At 41.4% G+C, this 12,587-nt stretch overlaps 1 protein-coding gene across 2 annotated transcripts in view; it reads left to right on the top strand.

Annotated features, from left to right (window-relative positions):
• Positions 1 to 12,445, top strand: part of arhgef37 (Rho guanine nucleotide exchange factor (GEF) 37) — a 25,114-nt gene extending 12,669 nt beyond the window's left edge. For both annotated transcript variants that reach the window (XM_020594026.1, XM_020594025.1), the window contains exons 5-16: positions 215 to 344; positions 620 to 767; positions 869 to 1,068; positions 1,310 to 1,440; positions 2,783 to 2,887; positions 3,849 to 3,962; positions 4,553 to 4,722; positions 5,253 to 5,400; positions 5,717 to 5,845; positions 6,466 to 6,661; positions 7,271 to 7,440; positions 10,835 to 12,445. In XM_020594026.1, the coding sequence (XP_020449682.1) occupies positions 215 to 344; positions 620 to 767; positions 869 to 1,068; positions 1,310 to 1,440; positions 2,783 to 2,887; positions 3,849 to 3,962; positions 4,553 to 4,722; positions 5,253 to 5,400; positions 5,717 to 5,845; positions 6,466 to 6,661; positions 7,271 to 7,440; positions 10,835 to 11,053 (1,860 nt within the window). In that variant the 3' untranslated portion in view covers positions 11,054 to 12,445. The remainder of the gene's footprint in view (positions 1 to 214; positions 345 to 619; positions 768 to 868; positions 1,069 to 1,309; positions 1,441 to 2,782; positions 2,888 to 3,848; positions 3,963 to 4,552; positions 4,723 to 5,252; positions 5,401 to 5,716; positions 5,846 to 6,465; positions 6,662 to 7,270; positions 7,441 to 10,834) is intronic.
• The last annotated feature ends 142 nt before the right edge of the window (positions 12,446 to 12,587 follow it).

Raw genomic sequence — 12,587 nt, 5'->3', positions numbered from 1 at the left:
AAGCTATGTGAAGAAAGGGTGTGGATTATATTTACAATGAATGGAAGAAAATTATTAAGGAAAAATATTATTCAATGCTTGATCCCAAAGGTAGATACTTGTGTGCACCATAATTTAAGAGAAAAGTTTAAATACATCTTTAATCCGGTCTTTAATTGGACAGTGCATTTATGTCAACACATTCAGTCAGTCTGTCTCTGCCTGTCCACCTCAGCCTCCTCCAGCTAACCTGGACAGCATGTTTCTCTACATTGAAGAGGTGATTGACGTGTCCAGTCGACTTCTCAGCCTGCTGGACCAGAAGCAGATTCAGCCTGGAGACCCGCTCTTCTTAGAGACACTCTGTAAGGGACATCGCCTAAGACTTGCCTCTTCCCATGATAACATGTAGTACAGCTTCTCCACACGACTCTAAAATGAACAATCTTTCTTACTTGTATAGATTATTCAAATAAATGCACGGTGCAGGTTATTTGACATGAGTAGGACAACTGTTTGTTTATGTTTGTCTGCATTTAGACTTGTTACTTGCCTTTTTGGTTTCCTTACAAAAGCAGAAATTATGCTTTACCCAGTTGTTATGCTCAGAATAGGTAAATGTGTTTTTCCTGCCTGACAGGTGACTCATTCCTCAGCCTGTCTTCAGACATTGAAGCAGCCTATAGGGAATACCTAGCCAACTATAGCAACATTACACTGGTGGAGAACAGCTACAAAGAGAAGGAGGCACTTTGGAACGACATAATCAAAGTCATTAAGACCTCGGTGTAGGTTTAAATCATTTTCTGTTGATTCACACACTGACTGTAATAAAATGTGACAACTGCAGTAGAACAAGTGAGTGCTGACCGTTGCCATTCATCTCCAGACCTGACGTAAACGCCACCTCTCTGACTTTCTTCCTGGTGATGCCGGTGCAGAGAATTGCCCGCTACCCCCTCCTGCTGCAGACCATCCAAAAACACACCGACCCAACTCACCCAGCTTATGAACTCCTGGAGAAGACTGCTCACACCTCTGTTGCCCTAAACGTTCACATTAATGAGTACAAACGCTTCAGAGAAGTCGGTGAGACAGTTTATCATCAAGACTACTATTACCATAGTGGCTGATAGTTAAAATATGTTAATGTCTTATGGTATGGTGCTGGTAGGGACTGATACATGTAAAGCCAGGGATTTAAATCCCTATGTAGCACAGGAGCTAGAAGAAGGCAGTAATGCTTCTATGAAGCTATGTGGGTAGAAAAGCACCAAAGTACAAGATGCAACTACTGGTCCTTTAACTGCCCCTCATATCTGAACTGTAGCTGACAAATACAAGAAGACAGAACCACTGAGCATCAAGGACAAAATCAACCGCCTCAACACCCACAGCATCGCAAAGAAGACAGCGAGGCTCAGCCAGCAAATCAAGCACGAGACTGGAATAACACCTAAGGTAGGACAGACATTTATGGACCCTATTTGTTTGTAACTGGCCCTGACAAATCACTGTGACTTGTTGGAAGTTAGGCATTACGCTCAAGAGGAGAACCCAACCCATGAGAAGCAAAGAAGAAACTTACAACAGCTTCAGGAGGCTTTTATCTCAAGGTTACTCCTCTAGTCCTCTGAGCCATAAAAACCTTCTTGCACACACCCTTCAGTTAATAACATACAGTCTGATATGAACTGTTATTGAGCCTGCTGTTTACTCTGGCATGCTGCTCCTCACATGGCTACACTTTTCATTCCAAGAGGAAGAATGGGTTGTAGACGTGTGTCTAGAAAAGATATTCAGAAAACACACTGATGACACACATACAAAAGCTCACTTCAACCATTGTATATATTACAAAAAAGAGTGATAAGAATTGTGCATAAGATGGGGTATAGGGATCACACCAATGGAGCTTTCATACAGTCTAAATTGTTAAAATTTTTTGATTTAGTGGGATATAAGACTGCTGTGTTTATGTATAAAGCCAGGAACAATTTATTACCTGGTGGAATTCAAAAACTATTTAATGAAAGGGAAGGGGGATACAATTTAAGGGGTCAGTTAAATTATAAAATTCATGCTATACGTACAACCAAAAAAAGATTCTGTATTTCCATAAGTGGGGTAAAACTATGGAATAATTTAAGTGTAGACATAAAAAATAATAATAGAATTGACGAGTTTAAACATAAATATAAAGGTATGTGTCAATCAAGATATATGCAAGAACAGGCTTAATGATAAATTAGATGGAACATTGTGGGTGTGGTGTATGAATGTTAACACTATGTAATAATTCTTTAGTATATTATGTGTTGACATATCAACTGTCTTTACATGCTTGAAAGAATAAATCAAAATAAATCAAATGTATTAAACCAGTGCATATAAGGAATCTAAGATTTTGTACAAGGGGTTGTAATGATTATTTCAAATTGTATCATCAACATCATCCTGCAGATGCTGATCTGACTGAACGATCGGCTAAAGAAAGAAAATTGCCGTTCTCCAAACATAGGAAACTTTTAATTTTGTTGTTTGCATTATATTTTAAACATCTAGTTTGAGTGTTTTATACATCTGCACCAAAATACCTCATTCCCTAGTGTTAAAATCTCATTTCTTTTGACTTTGAAAATAATGCACTGATGACTAATTAGAGAGATTAGAAAACCATTGTGATGATTTTTTTCTTTACAACCCACTGATCAAATCCCAGTAGCTTTGTTTTCAGGTTTTGATATGCAGGTGAATAAACCAGCATTTTATAACGTGTGTCTCCCTGTATGTTCTACTGTAGCTGGTCGATGAGGAGTTTGATGCCTTAGAAGGTTTATTTAATGTTCTGGAGCGTGGGATCCTGGATCTTCTTGAGAACGTGGAGACATACCTGCATCATCTTCAGGTAAGCTGCAGCTGTTTGACATTATGCTAACAAACAGACAGATAATGTTATATTGTAGACATGTTTGAACAAGGCACTAAAACCCAGATAGTTCCTGGGCAGTTCCTCACTGGCCAGCTGGACAGAGTTACACTGCAGACTGTCACATTGGCTGTAAACCGTTGCTCATATCTCACCTGAGTGTTCGTATCGTATATAAGAAGTGGCCTGTATAACAACTGAAGACACCGTCATGTCTCTGTGCTAATGTTTGTTTTCAATGCATTTTGGTTACAGGTTTTAAATTTGCTGACTCTTCAGCTTTGCAGGTCTTGTCAAGGAAAATAAAGATATGAGAAATATAGTGTCCCATGTCTTAGGAAATTACGTTTTGTATCTTTTTGCCACATACATCATTAAGAAAATTTTGTCCAATCCCACATATGCACTATGGGTACACCAAGCAACAAGTTGTGGGGTTAAGTGGCTTTAGAAATTCTACAGGTTTAGTGTAAGGGTGAAGCGCACATTTTAATTCATTTTCCCCGATTTAGATTTTACAGTTCCATAGACTTAAACTGGCCAGTTTCATGTGATTTGGAACTGGCACCTACCTGGATATTTATTCCTAAACATGTCATACAGCAGGTTTATGAGTCACACTGTGTAAACATAAACCCTCCTCAAGTCTGTGAGGTCAAACACACGAGTTTCTTTGTATCTTTCCACTCTTAAATTATCCTGTGTGGAAACAGTTTTTTTCCTGTTTCTATTCACAGCCAACAAGTATCTGCCTTGTATCCCCCTCCTTTACCATATTTTCCTACTAAAACTAGGACAGGTTCCACAGTGAAAGCTTAAAAACATAACAGCAAACACTGATGAAATTAGTAAATCCACATCTTTCTGTCAGTCTAAGTTAGCAGAACAGAAATCTGGTGCCTGAGCCAGGTCTGACAGCTTCTTCTTTGTTGGTCTGCAGACGTTCCTGGCCTGTAAAACAGAAGAGTTTGACTTTGACATGGATGGAGAGAAGGCGCCCATTTGCTATAAGGAAATTGCTACCGCTCTGAGACAGTGGATTCTTCCTACATTTGTGAGTCTCAAAAAGGTCAAAAATCCAGCAACACGTCTAGTGTGTAGAGCAGCTTTATTGCAAGACCAATGTGTTTCAACTTGGAGCCTTCATCAGGGTTTGTACACAAGCATTGGTCTTGCAATAAAATTGCTCTCTACACTGCAAGTGTTGCTGGATTTTTTTTTACCTTTTCCGTTTAGTTTCCCTCATTTATGCACCTTGGCACTGGGTCAAGCTGTGCCAGACTAGACACCAGTGGTGGAGGTACGGTAGTAATCAAATTCTTTACTGATGTAAAAGCAGCAATAGAAAAAAATGTGTTCAGTATTTATTTACCTTTTAACTGCTTATTCATTCCTCCTCCTCCATTATAGCCTCTTCTGTTGGTGACTTTATTTATCTCACTGTGGCCAATCAATAAACCTTCATTATGAAACAACAGATATATATGTGGTCCTGCCTTCCTGTCCCCGAGTTTGACACTCATTACTCCTGTCACTTACCATTATTGGGTGTCAGACATAAAACTGTATCTGTCCTGAGGCTGAGGTAACCAGAACCTGTTGCTCTGATGACCCTAATCACTCCTTCTGCCCTTTTTTTTCCAGGAAAAGAGGATGCAGACGTTGATCCACAAGCCGCTGTGTGCACTCCGTGACCTCCTGGTGGGCCCAAGAAACCTGATTAGAAAGAGGCTGCACAAACTACTAGACTATGAAATGATAGAAGCCAAATCTAATCTGAGCTACGAGGAACAGGATGTGGCCAACACATATAGGTAGAGAGAGAAATGATTTTAAAATGACAGGCTGACTGTGTGGTTACATGGGTTACAGTGGCAGTTCACAGGGAGAGCCATTGCATCTGTCTGTAATTAAGTCCTTCCATGACAATGAAATCATCCTAGCAACCCTCTCATCAGTTGTCAAAAAGTAAACAAAATGCTTAGAGGTAGAGCAAACATCTTCACTGTAGGACAGGAGCACAGCTTCTGCTGAGCTTATGGCTCACAGCCTCATCACTTTACAATCGTTACAAAATTAAGAACAAGCTGCTCAGTCAAACAGTTCTTTTCCATGAAGTCCAGTCAGTCAGAGTCAGTGGAAAACCAGACCCTACTTTTAACACCGGTTATTATGAGTCATAACAATTTACGCAGTTACACACTTTGGATGTGTTTGCACAGCATAATGAAAGGGTTGAACATAATTTAATCCAATATGGATTTCAGTGTTTGCAGGGGTGTCAGTCTTCTAAAAGTTATCACTGATTTCACTTAACATGCATCAACATCTCTTCTCCACTCAGGACAATCAACACTCTGCTCCTTAACGAGCTTCCTCAGTTTAATGGCTTGGCTCTGCAGATGATGTGGAGCATGTTGGGGACATTTAACTGTCTGCACAGAGACCTGGCCACAGACATGGAGCAGCTGTTTCAGAGCTTTGCACAGCAGGTAAACAATCCTGTAATCACATAGGCATGATGTTTTGTTCTCTGACTGCCTACATTAATAAAGTAAAAGAATATGTTTTGACACCAGGTGTTAGTGAGTATGCTGTCCAAGACAGTGCTGAGCGTTCTGGAGATGTTAGCAGTGTTCAGTTTTAGTGAGGTGAAGAACTCAATCATTTCCACCTTATGCCCAGTCAATGTTCAGAACAGAAAAAAATTAGATCACCATCATCAGGTACACTAGTCAATCAGGATATAAACATTTATGACTTTAAATGCTTATTTTGTTTCTCTGTTTCATCCCTGTCTTCTTCCAGCTGCCTCACAGCTCTCTAGACCACAATGCATTCTGGGTGTGGGCAGAGTCTGAAGTGTTAGAAGGGGCGAGGAGGCTGGAGACTTTGTGTCAAAGTGTGGAGGAGACGCTCAATGCACCTGTTGTCCAGGTTTGGGAATGAAATAGTGCTGTTGTGTTACATTGTGTTTTTCTGGGTTGTAACCTGTGTGTCTTTGTATAATTTACTTTATTGACCCCGTAAGACTCAACTATAGTTTTGTAATCCAAAAATTAATGATGGATAAAATGTTAACAGACACATGATGATCAACAGACTGTAAACTAACAATACCACTGAAACAAGCTGATGTTGGACACCCGATCTCAGGCACACTTCCTTTTTTCACAACTAATCTCCACATTGCTCTGTGACCTGTTAATAAGTCTAAACAAAGAACTTTTTGGCTTTTCTGACTTTGTCACTGCATAGCATAGCGTACTGAATGAGCATGTTGCACAGTCACGTCGTGTTTTGCATGAGGTTATAATAACACTTGATTAGACGTTAACAGCTTCCACAAGGTGATAATTTGCTAAGTCATTGAAGCAGTTCATATCTGCATCTTTACATTGTTCATGAATCAGCCACAAACAACAGGGTTGGGAATGTTCTCCTTCTTGTTCTGCAACTTTTTAATCACTTCACACTATGCTCACATGTCAAGTGACAGTCATGCCTTCATAAATTCTAAGTTTGGCGTTTGTCTGCCTTCTGTTTTGTGCTGTCAGCCCCTGAGCCCGTCCTCTCAGTGCCGTCTAAAGCAGCTAACAGATAAGCACGGTTCTGGAAAGATCTACCAGGTGGCGGGGCCAGTTGTCGGCACCCGAGACCTGGACCTGAACCTGGCTAAAGGGGAGCTGGTTGCTGTCATCAGTGAGATTGACACCCGTGGTGACAAAAAGAGGTGGCTGGTTGACGCAGGAGGTATAAACCAAATATGTTCCTAATGGTAAAGATGTACTGTAACTCAGCAAAGCGCACTCCTATAAAAATGTTACCAGGAGTGTTAAGAGGAAAAAGTAAGGATACTGTTGATTCCTGTATAAATAAAATACTGTGATGCCAGTGCAGTGTTTCTTAAATGCAGCTCAAGGGTGCCATCTTTTGGCTGCATGCTGTTGCAATGAACAGCTGTGAAACGTTTACAGGTCTATTAGACACCAACAGATGAGGGTTAGAGTTATTCTGAAAATAGAGATGGCTTAAGCAGCTGTAAAATTGTGATTTTTAAAAACAACCTCTATTGTGAGAAGACATCACCGTTGTTGATATTTAACAGATGGCATTATATACATGTTAGAATAAATACTGTACCTAAGTTTGTTAAATAATGTTTGAAATAGTTAAGACTTTCTGGTGTTACTGACTAAATGATGCAAAGGAAAATCATAAAAAGGTTTCTCTTTACAGAACATGTACAGTTGTATGTGAATGTTTGGGGTCCTCTGTGTGAAATACTGCCCACTGTGTATAACACAGCTCCATCTTTTACTCTTGACAGGGATCATTTTAATCTGGGTATATCACACACAGGTAGAAGAGGCTACGCTCCGTCCTCAAAGCTGATGCGCTATCATCAGCCAACAGAGGGCCCACCCCCTTCGCCACACCTGACCCTACCTGAAGGTGTGACAGGATTCAGAAGACACTCCTACACACCGGAGACCCGGCCGCTGACAGTCAGGAGCCAGCCTGTTGTCCAGGTGATTCTCAACTGCATGTGCCCTCTTTCTTTTCACAGCCACAACAAATTTAAAATAACAGTGACTTCTGAAAATATTCCACTCTACTGTGTACGCAGGTGATCTGATCATATGCTGGGGCAACATGGGTGTTATTTCATTGGAAACTGATTATCTTACAACTCTAAATTCATGCAGTAGCTCCTACATTAAATGCTTAAAGATGCAGAGTTCATATAAGCACCAACCAAATGTTATGTGAAATAAGATATTCTGGCATCTTAACTAAGGCATCAGCCAGCATATCTCAGACCCTCATTAGTGTTTCATAGTGCTCGTACTTGTACTTGTGAAGGGTCACACATGGGAATAACACTAGCTGTGACAGGAAGCTCAGCTTGTTGTGTTTATATTATCTGACATCAGGCACCAAACAGCGAGCATGTGTGTTATGCTTTCCTAAATTTAACGTGACAGACTTGGTTTGTGTCTGAAGAGTTAACTTACTGTATGAATGTGACAACTACAGAAGCACCAACCTGCCACATGCCTGGATGTGCGTGTCCATGCAAGAAGATGGTCCTTGTGTGTCCAGTCGTGCAAATACATTCATGTGTGTGTCAGTATCTGTAAGAGAGCATCCTCAAGATAGTGCATGTGTGTCCATGCACATGCCTTGTTAATGGAAAGGTCCATAATTAGCTGTTTAACCTTGTAAGTAGGCTACTGTGTGAAGAGCTGGCAGTTAAATTATGTGATGCAGGACTGCAGGCTGAGATAGTGTGTGTGTGTGTGTGTGTGGACATGTTTTTCCTGCTATGTGGGGACTTCTTCCTGACTCCATACCAACTCATGAGGACCCATTTCACGGTGGGGACCTAAATTGAGGTCCCCATGGGCAAGAAATTGAATTTTAGGGTGGCAACATGGTTTAGGGTTAGGATGAGGTTAGGGTTAGGGTTGGGTTAGGGTTAGGCAAGTAGTGGTTCTGGTTAAGGTTAGGGTTAGTCTACAGGAAATGCATGTAAGTCAATGTAAAGTCCCCATGGACTGCGAAACATAAACTGTGTGTGTGTGTGTGTGTGTATGTGTGTGTTGTGAGATTGATTTACATTTGCAGCATGTTAGTGTGAGAGGGAAGTGTCAATGCAGTTTGTAATGGCTTATGTGGGCATGTACATGAAAGAGAAGGAGATGTAGGTGAGTGGCTGAGGAAGTAAGATTGTGTTTGGCATCAGGTGAGTGAATGTGTGTGAGAGACAGTCAGGTGAAAACCCAACATGGAGTCTCAGTGGGGAGCTGGGCCACCACGTGCCACCAGAACAGCTCCACCTTGACAATGACTCTACAGGTCTCTGAACCCTCCTGGAGGGATGGACACCGTTCTTCCAACAGATGTTCCCTCGTGGTGTTTTGATGATGGTGGTGGAGACGCTGTCTATCACGTCACATCTCCCATAGCTTTTCAACTGGGCTGAGACCTGGTGACTGTGGAGACAACAGCATCTGATTCACATTATACTCATCCTTCTCAAACCGTTCAAGGACCATTTGTGCCCTGTGAGTGGGGGTGCTGTCATCTTAGAAGAGTCCACTCAGTTATTCAGGTCTTTCCTTTAAGGAGAAGGATAATCACCTTTATTGGCCAAGTATGTTACACACAAGGAATTTGTTTCCAGTACAGAACTGAGGCAGCCATCTGCGGCGCCAACTCAACCAGTGGCTCTAACCATCGGGGGGCAACTTTGGGGTTCAGTGTCTTTCCCAAGGACACTTTGACATGTGGACTACAGGCACTGAGATTCGAACCTCGGTTGGGAGACGACTGCTCTACCCACCACACTGTCGCCTCCACACTGCCTCTTAACGTGATTGTTCCAGTGACCTTATATAGACAGTATTTACAACCCCCCCACCCCCCATCCCCCATTAATCCCCCATGACCCTTAGTTTGCTCATATACAAAACAAAGCACACCCCGTGTGCTTCTCTTTTCCACTGCAGACAATTGGTTCGAAGTTTTCAAAAGATTGACATGATTGTTCTCTTGCTACTGAGGAAAATAGAAATACCAACACAAAGAGGCACCATTTAGCTGCACCAGACGCCTGCTCAGTTCCATTAGTTCCATCAGAAATTTGACTGCAGCAAATATCTGTTTGGCTCAAGAAACTTGAATCACTTTGCAGCTGATAGCCATGGATGCTTTACTTTTTTCTCTCCTCCTTGTCTCTGCCTGGCAAAATGCTGATTAAATGCTAATTGGTGTGGACCGTCAGGGCAGAGCTGATGTCGTAGCTGAGAGGTGAGCTAAGGTGAAGGGTTTGTTAATGACACCGAGCAGCTGGCTACACTCAGCTATTAGCGCTGCTGAGGCACTCTGTCATACCAACACGGGGCTCATTAGGAAGCTTTCATTCTGTGTGTGTGCGCCTTTGTATGAGTGTGGTGATGAGATGGCCTTTGTCAAGACATAACTAGTGGGCTTAACCTTTTCAGAGAATATTACACTGATTTGTGGGTGTGATAGAGTGTGTGTTCACATTTATTCCTGTGTGTGTTCTCTCATGCTTGCTTATTTCTTTAGGTTGTGTGTTGTGCATTTTTAAGGCAGCGTGTAAGTTACACCCTCATTTACAGTAATCTATCTAATTAAAAATATAAGGACACTTATAAAGCTATCTGAAATTAAAGCTACTCTGACACTTGTGCTAACATAGTACAAAACATTAGCCTGTTACACTAAAATGCAAAATGTTTGTTACCACACTAACGAGACCAGGCAGTATTGTTAAAACCATTATTATCATGAACCCGTATAGTTTTCTAATGTCATGTTAAATCACAGATCACATTCCTCAGAAAGTTCAATTGCTACTCGTGTTAATTTAATCACAATTTTCCTTGAATTTCATTTTGTATAACAGAAACTAATATACATATAATTCAAGATCCTTCTGATCCCTGTAAGATTCTTCTGAAAGTTCATCACCAATCATATTGAGTTTATTGCACTTAGCACAACACTTAGCACAACACTTAGCACAACACTAGCACTAACTGTATGTATGTTGGTTTGCCAGTATGATACTATCCAAACTTACTGTACATGTCAGTATGTTAAGGTATGTACGTTAACCTACTGATAGCTAATATCCATACTCAGCCTGCTAAGTGTGAGCATGTTAACATGTTCACTGTTAACAGTGAGTTATCACATGATAACTCTAGGCATGTGAAAATATATGACAAAACCTCAGATGTCCTACGATCACTTTTTGCGCCAGGTAACATCATGATCGTTACTCGGATGCCAACCATAATTCTTCCGTCTGCTACTTGAAAAGATCCAGCCTCACAGGGGAACTGGCATACGCATTGACTTTTGTTTTTGATTCAGCATCCTTTCTTCCAGGTGCTGGCAGCCTATGACTTCACGGGGAGAGGAAAACATGAAGTGTCTGTGCGGGCTGGCGAGCCAATTCGTGTCCTGGAGCCCCACGACAAGAGGGGGAACCCTGAATGGAGCCTGGTCGAGGTGAGAGGTGGGAAAAAGGGCTATGTACCTTCCAACTACCTCACAGTCATGCCCATGGGGATGGCACCACCTAGCAGCTGCTCGCCCTACTTCTAGGAAGGAGGGAAGGTGTAACGGGAGCGAACAGCAGCATGCGCAATATCAGCATGTCCAAAATGATGAGGGGTTGTTAAAGGTATACAGCAGTATTGTCATATTAAGGCTGTGTCTGCTTCTCTGACCTCATGAAACAGCAGCATTGCGACATAAGTTATTTTGATTTTAAACATTTTATTTTCAAATACCAAAAACATGAAGTATCTTATGAAAAGAGCTCATTGAGCTGAAGATAACAAACAAATCTGTGCTTTTTAACAATGCAGGACCATCTGTGTCATATGATAATGCAACTGTGTGAAAATGGCAGAAAACAGTTGGTTTTAATTTAATGTTAATATATTTGACAGAGGTAAAAAATGAAGGAAGCAGCAGCTTTTGAGCAGTAGGGATTCACAACTTCTGTTTGGCTGCTGAGACGGAATTTAAACTTGTACCCTAAGAATGAAGGACAATCTTCTTGTTGCACTGAAAAGTGTTTGTGCTGCAGAGCACCACAGACAATGTGAGAATAAATTTGAAGGCGTGCGGGAGTCGGCTGAGTTGTATGAGACAAGTCGACTCATATCCCATGATCCTTAGCAGGAGAGAAGGACACTTGGATTGAAAGAGATGGACTACAGTAGTTAGCGTTTGTGCGTTAGCAAGCTAACTGCGCAACACACACACACACACAGAGTGAGAGTGTGTGTGCATGTGTTCTGAAATTGGCTGACAGGTGACTGTGTGTGTGTGCGTGTGCGCACTGAGTCGTCGTCTCCTCACCTGGAGGCAGGTGCAGCACTCTATCGACACTGACAGGAACACAGCGCTCTCATCATCTCCGATTGTATAATGTGATGCAAATATAAAATGTCTCTGGGACTGAGTTGAGAGCGACGAGGTGATGGAGATGTAAACAGAAAGGAAGGAATTCATACGGGGAAGAACTGAAAGAGCTGGAGAAATGGACTAGAGATGTGAGAAGTGATAGCAGGCAGGGAGGAGGCAGAGTTATTCTGTTAGTTTCAACCTGTTTTCCTTTCACTCTTCTTTCTTCTCTCTGCCCTTAAGCTGATGTAAGTTCACTCTTCTCATTGTACATTTCACACTGTGTGTGTAGAGGAAAGGTGTCACCGCTGTGCTTGAATTCTCTCAGTTCCTGTTACAGTTAGAGGCTAAATTGTGCCTTAAGGTTTAAATCATATAAAGTAGTACAAACAGAACCGTTTTGCTGTTTCACGATCTCCCTGCACTCTTAATGGTCTGAGTACCTCCTCTATTTTGACTTGTAGAGGCCAGTGAATGGCTCTTCTATGAATTTTATTTCTGTGCTTTAAACTTTAAGTTATATCACTATAAATGATGGGTTTTTTTTGAAGAAAACTCCAAAGATATGTGCATTAGGACTAAAAGTTTTTTTTGAAGAAAACAATCCAAAGATATGTGCATTAGGACTAAAATTACTATGGTGATGCCTTGCATCATGTATTTCACCCAGTAGTAGGGTGAAATAAGCATTTAGCAGCTAAAGAACCAGATGTTTTTGTCAGAA

This window comes from Monopterus albus, unplaced genomic scaffold (assembly GCF_001952655.1).
Source record: "Monopterus albus unplaced genomic scaffold, M_albus_1.0 scaffold21.1, whole genome shotgun sequence".
In the NCBI taxonomy this organism is placed as follows: domain Eukaryota; kingdom Metazoa; phylum Chordata; class Actinopteri; order Synbranchiformes; family Synbranchidae; genus Monopterus; species Monopterus albus.
This window is presented reverse-complemented; position numbering and strand designations above follow the sequence as displayed.